Genomic DNA, 18,972 nt, shown 5'->3' on the forward strand with positions numbered 1-18,972 from the left:
GAGTGTGGTTTCAGACCCACTGTAGTCCAGCCATCCCCTGCTCAGCAACCCCATTATCAGTTCTATTTATGGATTTAGTGGCAAGTGTAAGGTTGTACACAACGTAAAATCTCAATATCTGGCTTTTTTAATCAGCAGTCAATTAATTATGAATTTTTGAAGCACATGGAAGTTGTGGAAGTCTGCTCCTTTTCGTTTTAGGGTAGTTTTGCCGTGTTTAGTCTCTAAGGCTCTCTGATCTTAGCAATGTCGGGAGACTTAAGAATAAACTCGTATAAACAGTGTTGACTACATTAAACAAATGAATTGCGATGTTTCATAGAATAGCATTGGGGCTTGGAGTGGGCCACCCAAAATATGCACTATGGCACGTTGATTATTTTGAATTAAAGTTACTTAAGAAATGACCAGTGGGACACTCTGGCCCTCCTTTCTGATGCCTGAAAGCAGGAAGTACATCCCATGAAAGGTGCACTCTCTACATCAAGAAGTAGAAAGACACCCTTATCACAAAAGATAGGGAATTCGGGGCTGAGAAGCCTAATGTAAAGAAAACTGTTACTTCTTTACCTGTTATCCCAAACCCATACTCTGTTTTGATTCTTAAATAATTGAGCACCCAAAATGTCAGTTTTTGTCCTATCAGTTCCTCACAAATGTATTATTTCTTTGTCTAAAAAATAGAAAGTCTGTCTCTTTTGGCTACTTCTTAGGTCCCATTTCTATGAAAGTGTCATGTGCACAAATTAAAATGAATTTCGTTTTCTCCTGTTGATCTGTCTCATGTCAGATTTGTTTGTCTAACCACAAGAACTAAAGAGGGGTAGATGGGCAATTTTCCCTCTCCCTTATGATGGTAATAACCGTTGGCCCTTTTCTTTGGAGGATTGTACATCAGGCTATAAACTGATCTTGCAATGCTTTTGCAGGTCTTGGAGGAACGTGTGTGAATGTGGGTTGCATACCTAAAAAACTGATGCACCAAGCAGCGTTGTTAGGACAAGCCCTACGAGACTCTCGAAACTACGGGTGGAATGTCGAGGAGACAGGTACGTGGGGGAAGCTACTCTTCCGTTTGTACTGTTGAGAGGCTTGAGCTGGGATCTTGCAGTGCACCATTCATTCTTACGAGACTAGCATATACCCGGGAAGTCGTTTCTATTGTTTGTTTTTCTAACGGATAAAATCAGTGGTTAAAAAAAAAAAAACAGTGTGGTTATCCTGTGTCTTGTTGGCTGTGTAGTAACTATTAATGGTAAGAACAGATAATGTACTTGGAGTATCTTTTTATAACAGAAACCCAGAATTCTTTCAAAGAAATTCTCATAATTCTAGAGTTTCCTATGGGAATGCAAATTACATTTGCTTTCCCTTGAAGCTGTTATTTTTCTCTCATCCAAGAAGTCTTGTTTCATGAACTGATATTTGGGAGTGTTATTTGTTGAGAAGGGGGTTTTCTTGGATGAAAAATAGAGTACCATGGAAACCACATCCTTTTCTCTTGCCCAGCAAAAAAGGCAGTGAGGAGGCTCAACCTAATGGAGCATAAATTTATCACGTAATCTGCTGATGGTCTACCTCTCTTCCCACCTCTACCCCCGCTACCCTGCAAGTTATTTACTCCTGTGTCTGAGTACCTGCGTCTGCCATTGGTCCACTCTTTCCTTCCTGGGAGCCTGCTGTCAGTGTACCCAGTTCACAACAGAATCTCCTTTCAGTTAATGAGTTAGATTTATTATTATTATTATTATTATTTTTTTTTAATGAGTTAGATTTTTTCAGTAGACTTTTCAGAAATCCTCCTAGTGAAGTTATAGAATATTACTATTGCTTACCCACTATTCGCACTTGGTTCTGTGCTGGGGAAGTATATAAATAATACAAATCTGTACATACACAGCTTCTGTTTTCATCAACATGCTGATGTCGTTGATATACCAGCTAAGTACCCTGGGTGCCCAGAGGTGGGGTCAGTAAATGATTTAAGAGCTGACTGGAGATGACTTTTTAGATGTTGTGTCCTTGACAATAAGCAAAGGAGAGGATAGTCAGTTCATTTAGACAGAAGAAAAGGACCAAGGTTTGTACTTGGAGAATAGTAAATACGTTGGCGTCTCTAGAGCAGAGAGCATATGGGAACATGAAGCAGACAGTTGCTGTGGACTGAATGCCCTGGGCGGTTTGGGATGAGGGTAGGAGGAGGAATGTGGACCAGCTTAGCGAGCTGCAGTTGTGCTGAGGGCAAGTTGGAACAGATGTTTCATGGTTCTTGGGATAGCAGGAAGAAGACGGGAGAGCGGGTAAAGACCATAGCTATAGCAGAGAGGAAGCTCCCGTCTTTCCTTAATACCCACCTCATGGCTTCACTGGGGTCCTGCAGGTCAGGAGTCATGTTAAAGTCAGACCATTTTCCTTATTCTCCAGTCCATCTTATTGCAGTACGTATATGAGCCTGCTGTCCCTGGAGGGGGATCCTGTTGTTCCGTTTGGCAGACAAGCAGACTGAAGCTTGGGGGAGGGCATGATGTGGTGCCCCCATATCATAGCTAAGAAGTTGGCAGCACTAGGGCTTTCCTGGTAGCTCAGCTGGTAAAGAATCTGCCTGCAATGCAGGAAACCCTGGTTTGATTGCTTAGTCAGGAAGATCCCCTGGAGAAGGGATAAGCTACTCACTCCAGTATTCTTGGGCTTCCCTGGTGACACAGATGGTAAAGAATCTGCCTGCAATGCAGGAGACCTAGGTTTGATCCCTGGGTTGGGAAGATCCCCTGGAGGAGAGTATGGCAACCCACTCTGGTATTCTTGCCTGGAAAATCTCAATGGACAGAGGAGCCTTGCAGGCTACAGTTTTTGGGGTCACAAAGAGTCGGACATGACTGAGTGACTCAGCACAGCACAGAGTTTAGATTGAAGTCTCTCTGACCTCAAAACACATGGGGTTTACACAAGTGGTCTTCTTCCAGCCCCCATGGGTTCAGTGGCAACTCTTCTAGAGGACCAGGATTTTGGGAGCTGTTGTAGAAGCAAGTACTCTCACACCTCTCCTCACCATTCTTTCCCCAAAAAGGGCAAGTTCTATGTGCAGTCTGCAGGCCACATTCGAATTTCCCTTCTGGGTCTTTGGGAGGAAAACCCAAGAACCACTCATTTTATTTGCTAACCACTCTCATAAGATCTGTGATCCACCCCTGTCCTTCCACACATACTCTTTGCCAGTATTCTCAGGGAGACTTCATTCCCTGGAGCCCCCAGGGATAAGATCCTTTCTTCACCTCATTGAAGTGTAGGTTGTTAGAGTAGACAGATGAGGGTGGTAATTCTGACTTTGCTGTTTACTACCTGTGTGGTGAGGATTAAATACAATTCAGTTCAGTCACTCAGTTCTGTCTGACTCTTTGTGACCCCATGGACTGCAGCACGCCAGGCCTCCCTGTCCATCACCAACTCCCAGAGTTTACTCAAACTCATGTCCATTGAGTCAGTGATGCCGTCCAGCCATGTCATCTTCTGTCATCCCCTTCTCCTCCTGCCTTCAATCTTTCCCAACATCAGGGTCTTTTCCAATGAGTTGGTTCTTCGCATCAGGTGGCCAAAGTATTGGAGTTTCAGCTTCAGCATCAGTCCTTCCAATGAATATTCAAGACTGATTTCCTTTAGGATGGACTGGTTGGATCTCCTTGCAGTCCAAGGGGCTCTCAAGGGTCTTCTCCAACACCACAGTTCAAAAGCATCAATTCTTATGGTGCTCAGCTTTCTTTATAGTCCAACTCTCACATCCATACATGACTACTGAAAAAACCATAGCTTTGACTAGACGGACCTTTGTTGGCAAAGTAATGTCTCTGCTTTTTAATATGCTGTCTAGGTTTGTCATAGCTTTTCTCCCAAGAATCAAGCGTCTTTTAATTTCATGGCTGCAGTCACCATCTGCAGTGATTTTGGACCCCCCAAAAATAGAGTTTGTCACTGTTTCCGTTGCTTCCGCATCTATTTGCCATGAAGTGATGGGACTGGATGCCATGATCTTCGTTTTCTGAATGTTGAGGTTTAAGCCAACTTTTTCACTCTCCTCTTTCACTTTCATCAAGAGGCTCTTTAGTTCTTCTTTGCTTTCTGCTATAAGAGTGGTGTCATCTGTATATCTGAGGTTATTGATATTTCTCCCAGCAATCTTGATTCCAGCTTGTGCTTCTTCCAGCCCAGCATTTCTCATGATGTACTCTGCATTTAAGTTAAATAAGCAGGGTGACAATATACAGCCTTGACATACTCCTTTCCCTATTTGGAACCAGTCTGTTGTTCCATGTCCAGTTCTAACTGTTGCTTCCTGGCCTGCATACAGATTGCTCAAGAGGCAGGTCAGGTGGTCTGATGTTCCCATCTCTTTAAGAATTTTCCAGAGTTGTGGTCCACAAAGTCAAAGCCTTTTTAGATACAATAGTGTGATTAAAATACCTACCAGCCTTAGTTTCGTCCCTTCCTCCTGGACCTGCTTCTTATAATTTTTGCCTTCAGAGTGTCAGCCAATTGGAGTAGACTCTGCCCGGCACTTTTCTTGGTTCTTTGTTTAATGGGTTATGGATCTTTAGGAATTTGTATGTTTGAATCAATTTATTTCTCTCAAAGAGAAGGACATGTAACAAGAATATTAATCTGAAAAAGTCTAGAGTTTGATGGAAAATGTATGGTTGTTCCAAGCAAATTTTGATTCATGCAGTAATATAATTTCCATATAGTGTTTTCTTCTTCATAGTGAACGTCAGTGGCCCTTAAATTTCAATAGTAGTTTTGGGGAGGTACAACTCATGATCATTAAAATGTTGTTCATTCATGGAAGGTCTCATACTTAAATTGGTATGTAGTTAATGTTAGCTTTAAACTGTCAACTCCAGAAAAATGAAGTAGGTGGAACAGAATAGCTTAGTTTGGTAAGAAAGGTAGGAAAGTACATGTAACAGGTCTTTAGAATCTTTAAGAGATAAGTATAGGCCTCTGCAGACTAAATTTTAATAACAGGGTCAGCAAAGTATAATTCTAATAAGTTCACTAATCAAGTGAGTGATGAAATATAACTTGGTGAATTGACAGATCTTCTTTCCAGCAAAAGAAACGTTTATAGTTGTCACGTAACAATAAGAACTGGCTTTGCTTACTTACATTGACTTCATTCTGAATCACATAAGAAACTAATAAATGTACAGAGATGAGGTGGTAAAGCAGCCACTACCGGTGTACTGCGCCTCTGCACAGTAAAATCAGCAGGAGCTCTCTGAATTTTAAAACATAAACCAACTCAAAAGTTATCTTAGTTGTGTATCTCTACAGAAGTTATTTTATTCAACTAATTTAACAGTTTTAGCTCTTTCATGTTTCTTCCCCTTTTCCAGATTTTAAGATAGAAATATATATCTTTGTATTTTTGTACCTTCCGCCTCCTGTAGATCTGTGTCAGGGACAGTAATCCCAAAGTCTCTGACGGGAGATGAGCCCTCTATTTAAATCCCTTCCCTCTCCTAAGTGGAAAGACAATAGTCTTTCTCATTACTCCTTGTGCCTTCTGAAGCAAGCTTTGGCCTCCCTGTGGGAACCAGAGCTGGGTGCTGTGGAAGTGGCTGGCCCGGCCTGCTGGGATCTACCACCCAGGGAGCAGTCATCGCCTCCCTCCTTTCTGTGCTAAAATGTTGGTGGTGAAGGATACAGTGGACTTAGACAAACACTTTATCATTAGATCTTTGAGGAGGAAAGAAACTGGAGGTATATTTTTCTAATGAGAAGCCACTAGAGGCTGCTGCTCCGCGTTCCCAGGAGATGAGCTGTGAATACTTATTTTGCATTTTTGAATAGAAACGCATCTAATCTCATGCCCTTGACCGAAGAACAGTGCTTCTATTTTCTTAGAAGACTGTCTTCTCTGACACTGCAAATAGCTCTGAGCATGGTGAGGAAGGAAAGGCCCTTTGGACCTGGACCAGGCTGCACAGCTGAATCTGCCTGGTTAATGGGGTGGGAGGTGGGGAGAGGGGGGTGACTTGTCCAGGACTCAGACTGCGCTCTGCTCTTCTCCTGAAAGCTCCAAGATGAGACTGTGATAAGAGAAAAATTACATGAGCTCAGTTATGAAAACTGGAGGAATTGGTCCCTTCTGGAAGATTTACTGGCTTTGTATTTTCTTTAGATATATCTGTTTGAATTCTCTTGTGCTCAAGAATTAAATGTACCTTTTAAAAAATTGAGCATTTGTGAAGTTGTAGGATCCCATTGTCCTTAGAGAGAAATCACAATTATTGGTTTGTACTTGGGGGCTTGCAGAGTTTCTAGATGCCTGTATTCTCCTCCCATGCTCAGCTGGCGGTTCACATACAGTGTGTCTGTGCTGCTGTGAGTCCCCGTGTAGCCCTGGGCAGGTCGTCCATCCATCCTTCGTTTCCCTGTGTATATACTGGAAGGAGTTTGGGCCCCTTCAGGGTATTTGAGGTATAAGTGAGCAGGTGCAGTGAAGATGAAAGGATGCCAGTAGCTCTGTTAGTCTGAATACTGTTGTCGAACCTAGGGGTGTATAGTAGTGGGGGGTGGTTCAGGAGCATGAGAGAATTGGCTTAAGACCCAGTTGCCAGGATGGGCATAAGGGCGCACCCAGGTGAAGTACAGTCCTTGCCTAGGTAGCTGGAATCAGCATTGCAGAGGCTCAGCATTAGGTTACAGCTGGTTGACCAGGCCAGTGGAATCGGGAGGCCTGGGGGAGGTGCTGGGCTGTGCCAGTGGGTGGGCTGTTTAGGAATGGGGAGTGTGCAGGTGGTATATGGGAATGCAGGAAGGTGGGGGATTTGAGGCATTACTGGAAAGCAGGGCAGCCCTTGAGAACTAGGGTTCCGGGGATGTAACCCCCACAGTCCAACAGGAATCTGGTTACCACCAGCAGCATGTAAAGTAGGAATTTGGATTTTGTGAGACTGAAACTCAATTCTCAGAATGAAATGCAAGACCAGGACCATAGGAGCAGCTAGAGTATCTGAATCCTAAAGTAGTGGGTTGCAGCTTTTTTCATTTCTTCTGCCTGAGCATAACCACACTAGAGATTGGTGCCTGCCTACTGTACCTGAGGATGAAGGGACTTTGGTAGAGAAAAGGGGTTTGATAAGTTTGGAAATCACATGGGGCCTAACAGTTACAAAGCTTATCCCTAACAATAGAATTAGTGTTGAATTAGGTCTAATCACTGAATTTCTAAGTAATTTTTTTGTACAGTTACTTAGTCCCAATTGTGTCTTCTTTTCAAATATGGTGTCTCTTGTAGGATTGGCAGAGCAATATCCACTTAGTACTTCTACCACTGTAAAATTTCAGAGTGAATTCTGCCTTAGATCTTGTTCCTCCCTGGGGGTGTTAATTGGCATGCTGTGCTGGACAGCTCCTACTTGTAAGGAACAAAGGTGGAGGATAGTTAGCGTCACTGGACATCCCTGTGTCAGTCAGTTCAGTCTCTCAGACACGTCCAACTATTTGAGACGCCATGGATTGCAGCACACCAGGCTTCTCTGTCCATCACCAACTCCCGGAGCTTGCTCAGACTCATGGCCATCAAGTTGGTGATGCCATCCAACCATCTCATCCTCTGTCATCCCCTTCTCCTCCTGCCTTCAATCTTTCCCTGTATCAGGGTCTTTTCCAAGGAGTTAGTTCTTTGCATCAGGTGGCCAAAGTATTGGAGTTTGAGCTTCAGCATCAGTCCTTCCAATGAATATTCAGGACTGCTTTCCTTCAGAATGGACTGGTTCGATCTCCTTGCAATCCAAGGGACTCTCAAGAGTCTTCTCCAACACCTTTGGTGCTCAGCTTTCTTTATAGTCCAACTCTCACATCCATACATGACTCCTGGAAAAACCATAGCTTTGACTAGATGGACCTTTGTTGGCAAAGTAATGTCTCTGCTTTTTAATATGCTATCTAGGTTGGCCATGGCTTTTCTTCCAAGGAGTAAGCATCTTTTGATTTTATGGCTGCAGTCACCATCTGCAGTGATTTTAGAGCCCCCCAAAATAAAGTCTGCCACTGTTTCCACTGTTTCCCCATCTTTTTGTCATGAAGTGATGGGACGAGATGCCATGATCTTAGTTTTCTGAATGTTGAGCTTTAAGCCAACTTTTTCACTCTCCTGTTCGCTTTCATCAAGAGGCTCTTTAGTTCTTCTTTGCTTTCTGCCATAAGGGTTGTGTCATCTGCATATCTGAGGTTACTGATATTTCTCCTGGCAGTCTTGATTCCTACTTGTGTCAGAGTGACAACCAAAACCACTACCAATAAAACCACATCTGGGATTTGCTTAAAATATTCTAGTTAAAAAGAAGATGTGTTATGTAATGAGATTGGTTAAATGTTGGTAATTGTTAAATATGGATGATTGGCACATGGGAGTGAGTTAATACTATTCTCTTCCATTCCTTGTGGGGAAACAGTAAGTCCTGTCTCATATTTCCATGGTGGTGGATGGACATCAGATAGACAGGCTGGTCGAGGCTCTCTGTAACATCTGTTGGGCCCTAGCACCTAGTCCCCCTGGCCTCATGACCACAGTGGCCTCCAAAGTTCCCCCACCCCAGCTGAACTCTTATCTGAAGGTTTGCTCCAGTGTTTCCAGACACTTTTGGCTCTGTGAATTGAATCCCTGCAATCTGCTCTCTGGGAGGCTACAAACCAGTGTCTGTGCTGTCATTCCCGCTTCCACAGGCCGGCTGCTCGTACCCATAGAATTGATTCTAGTGCTTCTTTCCTGAGCCAAGCTACTTAACCCTGACTCTAGGACTCAGACTGCTCATGTCTGTGTCAGAGGCTTTCAGTTTGTGTTGACTCTCTTCTTCCTCCTTGCAAACCGCAGCTTCCCCAGAACCTGCCGCCTTTTACCACCAGAGTAGATTTTACCTGTGTCCTATTTTTTCAGTCATTGTTGAAGTTGTTAATGAATGAATGACAGGATTTGTTTTTGTCCATTGAAATTCAATATTAGTGCCTTTGCTCAAAGAATTAATTTTATGATAGAATTTTACGAATCTTCCTCTTTGGTGAGATAGGTGGTTTGGGAGATAATGAAGCAGACTCTTAAACTTCTGTCTGGACCAGGGATTGGCACACTTCTGTAAAGAGCCACATAGTAAATATTTTAGGCTTTGTGGGCCTTGTGGCCTACCTATGTCAGAACTGCTCAGCTATGGAAGTAAATGATCGTGGCTGGATTTTAGTAAAGCTTCATGTATAGAGGGGGTGGTGGCTGAATTTCACTGGTGGGGCCTTAATTTGCCAGTCTCTGGTCCAGACACTGTTTCCAGCTTATTAGTACTCCAAACCTGGCTACATCAGAATCCCTTGGAGATGGATATACATCCTAAATCCTAGGTCTTTTACTTACGCATCCCATTGACCCAGCAGTCAGTGTTCATAGTCCAAGGTAAAATTCTTGTTTGTTTCTAGATAAAGAAGAAAAAAGTTTGGGTATAGTTATTTTAGTCTTAAAAATTTCCAGGATTTTTACACTAATTAATTGTTGGGTAGTTTTCTAAATGGAAAAAATACTTGAAAAAGTTGTTTATGTGCTTGAAATGAAGGCCTTGCTATTTCAGACCAGTTCCCGGGAACTGACACTGGTCAGGCGGTTGAGAAGCTGAGCATGGTGTCTGTCTTTCTCGTGCAGTTAAGCATGACTGGGAGAGAATGACAGAGGCGGTCCAGAACCACATTGGCTCTCTCAACTGGGGCTACCGCGTGGCCCTGCGGGAGAAAAAGGTCACCTACGAGAACTCGTACGGGGAGTTTGTGGGGCCTCACAGGATTAAGGTAAGCGCGTGACTGTCTAAGAAGGTTTTTTCGTTTTGTATCTTTAAGCTTTTGTTGAGGGGGGTAGGGAGTGAAAGTGATTATCCTGGGAAAACATTTGTGACCCAGACCATCCAGCTGGGTGATTTTGCGGTTACTTCTTAGGGGCTTTCTCTTGTGGTGCAGTGAAGGATAAGAGGACTGGGTTTGGGGCCAGATTAGCAGGATTTGAATCTTGGCTCTATGTCTGCTTCCTAGCATTGTGCCCTTGAGCAGCCTCTCACTGCATTAGCAAATTTTTATGAAGATCAAATTGGTCACTGTAGTAAACAGCCTTTTAAATTACAGTGTTGACAATTCTAAAGGATAATAATTTATTAAAAATGGATATATTGGTTCCTTTTTAGGCAACAAATAATAAAGGCAAAGAGAAGATTTACTCAGCAGAGAGATTTCTCATTGCCACTGGTGAAAGGCCGCGTTATTTGGGTATCCCTGGTGACAAAGAATACTGTATCAGCAGGTAAGGACAAATTGGGGGAGAAAAGAGGATTTCTGCTTGTTCTTTTTTCTTGAAATCCATTTAATCCTCTTCCTAGAACTTAAGTTTTTCACCATGTTTTTGCCCAAGGGAACAGGGAATTAGGAAAAAGAGAAAGGAAAAAAAATTTTTAAACCAGAGAACATTTACAAAATTCAGGATTATAAACATTGGTCATCTTATCTCTCATATGTAGATTATGCTTGCAATATTTATATTTGAAATTTATATGTATGTGAGTGTGTCTTTTAAATGTATACTGTGTAAAACCCAGATGGATATTTACAGATACTTTGGAAAATAATTGATACATATGTCTGTACCTTTTTTTTTTTTTTTACAAAATTAGAATTATATATTACCCTTTATGTTGGAGAAGGTGATGGCACCCCACTCCAGTACTCTTGCCTGGAAAATCCCATGGACAGAGGAACCTGGTAGGCTGCAGTCCATGGGGTCGCGAAGAGTTGGACACGACTGAGCGACTTCACTTTCACTTTTCACTTTCATGTATTGGAGAAGGAAATGGCACCCCACTCCAGTGTTCTTGCCTGGAGAATCCCAGGGATGTTGGAGCCTGGTGGGCTGCCATCTATGGGGTCGCACAGAGTCGGACACGACTGAAGCGACTTAGCATTACCCTTTATGTGGATACTACACAACTTAGAGGATAACAGGCCATTTAGATTTCTCAACCCTAGTTTTTCCTTAGTCTTTCCCATTTGAATGGGTGCAGTGTCAGTGCAGAGGGACCTTCTGAAATCAGTGAGTCAGGCAGGGTTTTGCTGTGTGGCTTATTTTTGCCCATCAAGTGGAAATACTGGTGACATTATTGTTCAGGAGTTTTGAATTATGATGTTATTAAGATAGATTATTGATAAATGTGTCTCCTTGGATGTTCTTTGCCCAGGAGTTTCTTACTTTCTGATTATGTTATAACTACTTATTTTCAGGCTTTTTACCTTTGTAATAAGAGTTTGTCCTGTGAACCTTTGTCCGGGGGCAGCTCAGTTGGCATCTCTCGTTTTCACTGTCTTAGATGAACTCCCTTGTCATATTTTAAAAAACTAGTCTACCAACAATACTTTTAGGATCTCTTATGTCTGATGTCCTCCCCACTCTGCTAGAAGATTTTGTCAGGCTTTACTTTGAATGGTTTTTATATTACAACACCCACACGTTGACAGCTTTTCTCCACCTCTCTCCCCACCGTTGGTGATTGATGTGGTGGTTGAGGAAAAGTAACACAGGTTTTCCACCTCAGAGAGAGCTGGAGTGGTGGGACGAGGGTGGGGGTTTGGGTTAGTGGGAGTTGGACTAATGTCAGAGTGGCTATGGTTTGCTGTGCTCACCCATGGAAGCCCGAGCTGCTCCCACAGCAGTTGAGTGGTGAGAAGTGTCTAAGACCTTGGAAAAAATTCTCAAATATTGTGTGTGCAGCTAATCGGGATGGTTTTAATCCTAAAAGTGTCTTGTTCTTAAGACAGTAAAAATACCTACTGTGATTTGGGTTATTATACACATATGGACATTTGTTCTATTCTTTTCTTCCTTTAAAAAAAAATTTTTTTTTTTCAGTGATGATCTTTTCTCTCTACCTTATTGCCCGGGTAAGACCCTGGTGGTTGGAGCATCCTATGTTGCTTTGGAATGTGCCGGATTTCTTGCTGGTATTGGTTTAGACGTCACTGTTATGGTACGATCCATTCTCCTAAGAGGATTTGACCAGGACATGGCCAACAAAATTGGTGAACATATGCAAGAACATGGTATCAAGTTCATAAGACAGTTTGTACCAATAAAAGTAAGTGGGGTTGCCTGGAGGTTTGTTGATTCTATACTCAGATTAAAGTGTGAGAGAGAGTTGGGGTGGGTGAGGGAAGAAGCCTCCTTTTAGCATTATGAACCATTGGGGATACTGTCATTCCTCAATTGTGTGATTTAGGTATATATACTGTTTCTACCTAATTAAATAGGTCCTACCACCTAAATAGCTTTGTTCTTATTTTCAGGTTAATGATTTCCTCCCCCTTTCAACTTTACCACCTTTTATTCTCTTCTGTTGAAATGCTTTGCTTTATATGTTCCATTATTTTATTATCTTTGACCTGTTATATTAATACTTATTTTTTTCTACATACCAGTGATTTAAATAAGAGTTTGAGACTAGACTAACTTTTTTTTCTTTCTTTCAAAGATGTTTCTCCTTAGTATACAGTATAGTCCACAGATGCACTGTATTATTCTGGCTTCCCTGGAAATGATTATCGAATTTTGTTATGTTGGCTGGCCTTGTTTTGCTTATTTAATCTTCTTTTCAGTTCTTTTAAAAATGCTGAATAATGTGCCAAATTATATTTGGTACTTGTTAACCACAAATGTTCTGATACACAAGAGAGACAGGCTCGATCACTTGACATGTCTCTAACAGATTCCTTTAGGGCAAGTAAGGATGACTATATTGTTAAAATTAAGGAATTTTAGTTGTAATATTGTTTAAATTAAGGAATTTTAGCTGTTGTTTTTAAAATTGCTTTATGGGCTAGTAACTTGGGGTTTTTTTGTGCGAGTATGAATCTCTTGATGCTGGTAAGTAACAGTATAAGTGTGGGGAGTAGAAAGACCCGAGTTCGAATCCTGTTCTGCCAGTTTGTTGCCATGTGACTCTGGGAGAATGACTGCTCCAAGCCTCACTTTCTTTTGTGAAATGATAATTGATAACATCCATCTCATAGTTCTCATGAGAATTCTACTAGCATTAGAGCTGTGATTAGAAGAAACAGCTGTATATATATGCTGTACTGATAAAAAGTAGCATCTTCCTTTCTAATCTCTGAACATTTTGGGTGTTGTGGGCCCTTTGAGAACATGGTGGACTATCCCTAGTGAAATAAGCCTGTGTCTGTGTACATAACATTCTGCTCAGTTTACCAGGGTGATTTAAAGATTGTGGGCTTTCCTGATGGCTCAGACAGTAAAGAATCTTCCTGCAAGGCAAGAGACCCAGGTTCAGTCTCTGGGTCAGGAAGATCCCCTGGAGAAGAGAATGGCTTTCCACTCCAGTATTCTTGCCTGGAGAATTCCATGGACAGGGAAGCCTAGTAGGCATAGTCCATGGGGTTGCAGAGAGTCGGACATGACTAAGCAACTAACTTTTAAAACTTTTTTCCCGGAGATTGTAGTGTGCTTTCTCTGGCTTTTTTCTTTGCTGATTTGCTCTCTGAATTTTATTTTATTTGTGAATTATTTGAAGGAAAGCCCCTCTAATAAACAGGAAGCAATGAGAAAGAAGGGAATAAATAAAAGAATCTCATGTCATCCTGAAGATGTTGATGTGAGGGAGATGGGACATAAAAGACCTTACAAGCCAGATTTTGTATTTTAACTTTGGGTTAATCAGATAGGAGAGGACATAATTATCCACCTTGATGTTGATATGTGTCTTTATTGTGGAGTAAAACCTTCTATCGCTTTCATAGGTTGAACAAATTGAAGCAGGGACACCAGGCCGACTGCGAGTGGTAGCTAAGTCCACTAATGGTGACCAAACCATCGAAGGAGAGTATAATACGGTAAGGAATGGACCTTGGTCATACTTTATTAGAAAGCAAATCATATGCTTATGCTGTATTTGCTGGGTTGCTGTTTCTAAACTGTTGGTTCTGTTCCTATTCTAAGACACCTTTATTACTTACGATATTATAATTTGTTTTGGTACATGGATGGATTTAAATATTTTCTACTATAACTTAAATATTATTTATCAAATGGTTATTGAAAAATATTAGCATGTTAAAATGAGCTAGAATTTCTCTGTCTCATATTCTTGTATTTCCCCAGCCCACCACTTTAAAAAAACAACTTCAGTGGTAGGCTATGCTTTGTTTCTATACTTGGCTAAATTTACTAAGGAATTGTTAATTCCCTTTTTCTTAAGAAATGTGTACAGCTTCTTAGTATATCATGTTTAGAAGATTTAATTTAAATGATTTTGATTTGTTTAAACTCTTGGCATTATTTTCTTAATAGAATATTTCTTTCCAGGTCTGGAAAATGAATCAGATTGGCCTAATGGAAAAAAATCTGATGAAATAACTCATGCACAGCCTTTTTATTGACAGTCACTATATATTAATGATTTTTCAGGTATTGCTGGCAATAGGAAGAGATGCTTGCACGAGAAAAATTGGCTTAGAAAACGTGGGAGTAAAGATAAATGAAAAGTAAGAAAAAATTTTTAATATGTTTTATTAAATACTATTTCAGTGATTTATAAGTGGAGTTTAGTAGTGGCGTTATTTATTTATTTATTTAGTAGTTATTTATTTAGTACTGGAGTTTTAGGTGTTTGCTTGGCTTCTCTTTTTTTGGGCCATGCAGCACGTGGGATCTTAATTCCCTGACCAGGGATCGAACCCTGGCTCCCTAAAGTGGAAGCGTGGCGTCTTAACCACCGAACCGCCAGAGAAGTCCTTGGAGTTTTAGGTTTTTAAAGTTAGTTTTTACCACAGTTGGAGCATTCCCGTTTTAAGCTTAGGGGACTCTTCATTCAGCGCTTATCACCGTCTTTCCTGTTTGTCCTTTTTTTCCCCCCTTTTTCGAAATCTAAATGCGAGATGCACTGGCTTTCATTTTGTTTCTTTAATGTGTTATGTACAGTAAAAGATCCAACTCCTCACTGCATTGCAGTTATGTGCTTTCAAAGCTTCACTGAATATGCAGATTTGAACCAGGTTTAAAGCTACCAAGTCTTAGAATCACTAGAGTGGTCACTACGTTTCTAGTGACAGCTGCAAATGTGAAAACTTTGCGTTTTATTAGCTAAAATCCTTTGCACTGTACCACTGTTCTGGATAATTGAGACTCTGTTGTCTGCTTCTGGAAGGGGCATGGGATATTTTCCCAGTATCACCTTTCCTACATCCATTTGAAAACAAGTGCTGTGAAAGGCTAGGTGCCTTGGAAATTGAAAATAGAGAGTCCCCAATACCGCCCCCTACCTCCCTTCCCTCTTTCAGGAGGAATAGTTATTCAGAAGAGATTTCTTAATCTTAATATGAGGATTTTTGTTTTATTCTTTTCTCCCTTGGGTTGGAGAGACAAGGGAGTCTAGGAGGTCTGATAAGATTTCCTGGACCAAGTGTTCCACTATCTTGAAAACCTACTTGCCTGTGCGCACGTGGGACCAAGGTTTAGATTTTATTTAATATTAATAGCTCACATTTATTCTGGGCTTACCAGGGTCCATGGACTGCTGTGCTAAATGTTTTGTACACATTTCTCATTCAGTCCTCACAACCCCTTTAGGTAGATGATAATATTTTTTTCTTCTGGTATTCCCATTATCATCATCCCCATTTATAGGTGGAAAAATGAGGCTTAGAGATGTTAAATAGCCCTCCCAAGATCACAGAGGTAATAACTAACAGACCTAGTTACTGTAGTACAGAATCCTCCTTTGTTCTTAACCACTGTGTTCTACTTTTCCCGTTCCACGGTTTTTTAACAGTTTTCTTATTCCTTTGATTTTAAAAATAGCTAGAATGTCTAAGCTTTTGGCTCCTCTAAGCTTTGTTGTTGTTGTTTTGGTAATACATCACTCCCGATTTTGGGTTTCTTTGGGAGAAAGGGAATTTTGTTGGACTTAGTTAACAGTGGTAATGGATAGTACTTTTAACTGAATGAATTTGCAGGACTGGAAAAATACCTGTCACAGAGGAAGAGCAGACCAACGTGCCTTACATCTATGCCATCGGTGATATATTAGAGGGGAAGCTGGAGCTCACCCCCGTGGCCATCCAGGCAGGAAGGCTGCTGGCTCAGAGGCTGTATGGTGGCTCCACTGTCAAGGTGAGTGTTGGGGCTGTCACCACTGAGACGTTATTCTTAGTGGTCCTCCTGATGCTCTGGGTAAGCTGGTGGTGAAGTTTTCCAGGTCTTGAATAATTTAGTTATTTTGATGATGGCATTCCCACATGTGCTTTAGTAACTATTCCAGGCAAGACATTGTTATGACCTCTCTATCTTTGTGATTTATTATGGACATTGTCACTCTCAGAATCAAACGAGGAGTAAAGTGAGCTTGAGTAAATCAAGTTTCAGCCCTGTTATATTCTGTAAATTCCTAATAGTTGCATCTTGCATCCATTCATTATTACCAATTGGTGTATAATGTTCTAAATCTGTTTATGACACCTGACTAGGCTATGAGGATGTAGGTAAATAATATAAGTCTTCAGAGCTGTTTGAAGTGATATTCAGGCTTTATTCCCCCATCCTTTATAAAAATAGATCTCCTGCTCTTGGAATGTTGAATGTGTTATATGAATGTTCTAAAGTTATTTTAAAAGTCAGTGTAGGAAATTAAAACTCTTATTTGTATCTTATGAGACTAGATGGAAAGAAAAGAATAAATATGCTCAATTAAATTTTTAAGACATTCTTTAAAGAACAGTTTTAGCTTCACAGCAAAATTGAGAGGAAGTTTGGTGGCTCAGCGGTAAAGATTCTTTCTGCAATGTAGGAGATGTGGGCTCAGTTCCTGGGTCAAGAAGGTCTTCTGGAGAAGGAAATGGCAACCCACTCCAGTATTCTTGCCTGGAGAATCCCATGGATGGAGGAGCCTGGTGGGCTGCTGTCTATGGGGTTGCACAGAGTCGGACACGTCTGGAGCGACTTAGCAGCAGCAGCAGCAGCATATTACTATTTGGAATAAACTTAACTGCCTCTTTAAATGAATTATGTCTTTTATACCTTTTGGAGTTTTTGAGTTTATGGTAAATCAAGAAAAGGTAATTCAGAAATATAATGAGGTGCATTTAATTTTGTTTTGACCTTTTTTTAATCTTTTTTATTTCCTAAAGTGAAAAGGAAAAAAAAATTATACCAATAATAATCAGAGGGCAAATATGCAAAAAATTGCTAGTAAATAAATGTGAAATTACTGTAGCACCAGTTTTCTTAAAAATCCAGTGAATCCACCTACTTTGGACATAAACTTCTTTGTGTGAGCAGAGTACTATATTCTAGCATCTCCCAGGTAGACCAAATTCTTTCTTAAAGTGCCTTCAGCTTTATCAGCATCATAATTAATGTAAATTGAAATTAAAGGACTCTTTTTTGTTGTTCCTTTTTCACGCCCTGTTTTTTAGTCTGACTAATAGGACAAGTACTTTACTGAACAGGAAAATAAACAAGTGTTGCTAAGTCCCTGAGTTTGAAATCTCATCAGTCTGTTTGTCAAGTATAGTAAACAAAACTGCAATACTAATAGATACCTAGGTTAATTGTATTTGGGGAAATTACACATTGTTTTACGAACTGTGTAATCCTTTTAATTTTGTCCCATGTGCATTAATAGATCATTCCCATATATCTGAGAACATTAATGGATCCACATCCACCTGCCTTCCTTCTGAAGGAGCAGCTAGCTGTCTGTTGAAAACTTCAGCTTAACATAAACACCTGCCTAAATTAAATCTGTTGTGGGATTTTAAGAGAACCCAAATTGAATAATGGGTGTTTGTGTCTTCCTCCAAAATTGATAACATATATTCATTGCCCTATAAGAGTGTTTGGAGAAAAGAGGACAAAGAGCAGCTGTGTTTGTCCGTGCCTGGCACTGTGTTCAATGCCGTGTATGCACGCACCTCATTCCACTATAGAGCAGCTGTAGAGACTGATGACATGTTACAGGGAATTAGGCAACTGTCCAAAGTCACAGTGCTTGGAGGCAGCCAAGGCAAAAACCTAGTCCATATCTGATTTGTAGGTGAGTGAGTGAAGTCGCTCAGTCGTGTCCGACTCTTTGCGACCTCATGGACTGTAGCCTATCAGGCTTCTCCGTCCATGGGATTTTCCAGGCAAGAGTGCTGGAGTGGATTGCCATTTCCTTCTCCAGGGATCTTCCTGACCCAGGAATCGAACCCGGGTTTCCCGCATTGCAGGCAGACGCTTTACCGTCTGAGCCACCAGGGAAGCCTGCATCTCGTAAAGACGGCTGAAATGGTAAAGAATCTACCTGCAGTATGGAAAACCAGGGTTCGATCCCTGGTTTGTAACTAACACAAAGAAGTGAGGAAGATTTGGAAAGTATCAATTATAAAAGGTGATGAGGGTAGAAAAGATGTCTCAAGACTAAAAAAGACTACCACCAATACAGAGGTGCTTGTACTAAATGAAGTGGAAAATATATTGAAAAAATTTAAGTGAATCTTTTTAACAGTAGATTAAAGTCATTTTCAAAGCTGCTAAACGTATTCGCCCTTAAATACTCTGTTATTTTTGGGACATGAGGAAGGAGAAAAATATTTTTATCATTTCAAAAACAGAGAACAGATCATAAAGCTGAGTCAACCTGTAGGTGATGGACATTCTAGTAAGCTGTTTAAAAAGCCAGGTGATAAGACACATGTACCAGCTTTAAAAGATTGTAATGGGCACTCATTTGAAAAGACCCTGATGCTGGGAAAGATTGAAGGCAGGAGAAGGGGACAACAGAGGATTAGATGGTTGGATGGCATCGCCGACTCAATGGACGTGGGTTTGGGTAGACTCCAGGAGTTGGTTATGGACAGGGAGGCCCAAAGAATCAGACACAACTGAGCAACTGAACTGAACTGAACTGA

General features: G+C 41.0%; 1 protein-coding gene across 4 annotated transcripts in view; it reads left to right on the forward strand.

The window, feature by feature from the left end:
• Positions 1–18,972, forward strand: part of TXNRD1 (thioredoxin reductase 1) — a 96,047-nt gene that overhangs the window by 59,519 nt on the left and 17,556 nt on the right. For all 4 annotated transcript variants that reach the window (XM_005680561.3, XM_018048193.1, XM_005680557.3 and 1 more), the window contains 7 exons: positions 930–1,049; positions 9,683–9,825; positions 10,212–10,327; positions 11,924–12,149; positions 13,825–13,917; positions 14,492–14,568; positions 16,039–16,195. In XM_005680561.3, the coding sequence (XP_005680618.1) occupies positions 930–1,049; positions 9,683–9,825; positions 10,212–10,327; positions 11,924–12,149; positions 13,825–13,917; positions 14,492–14,568; positions 16,039–16,195 (932 nt within the window). The remainder of the gene's footprint in view (positions 1–929; positions 1,050–9,682; positions 9,826–10,211; positions 10,328–11,923; positions 12,150–13,824; positions 13,918–14,491; positions 14,569–16,038; positions 16,196–18,972) is intronic.

Source organism: Capra hircus, chromosome 5 (assembly GCF_001704415.2).
Source record: "Capra hircus breed San Clemente chromosome 5, ASM170441v1, whole genome shotgun sequence".
NCBI lineage: Eukaryota > Metazoa > Chordata > Mammalia > Artiodactyla > Bovidae > Capra > Capra hircus.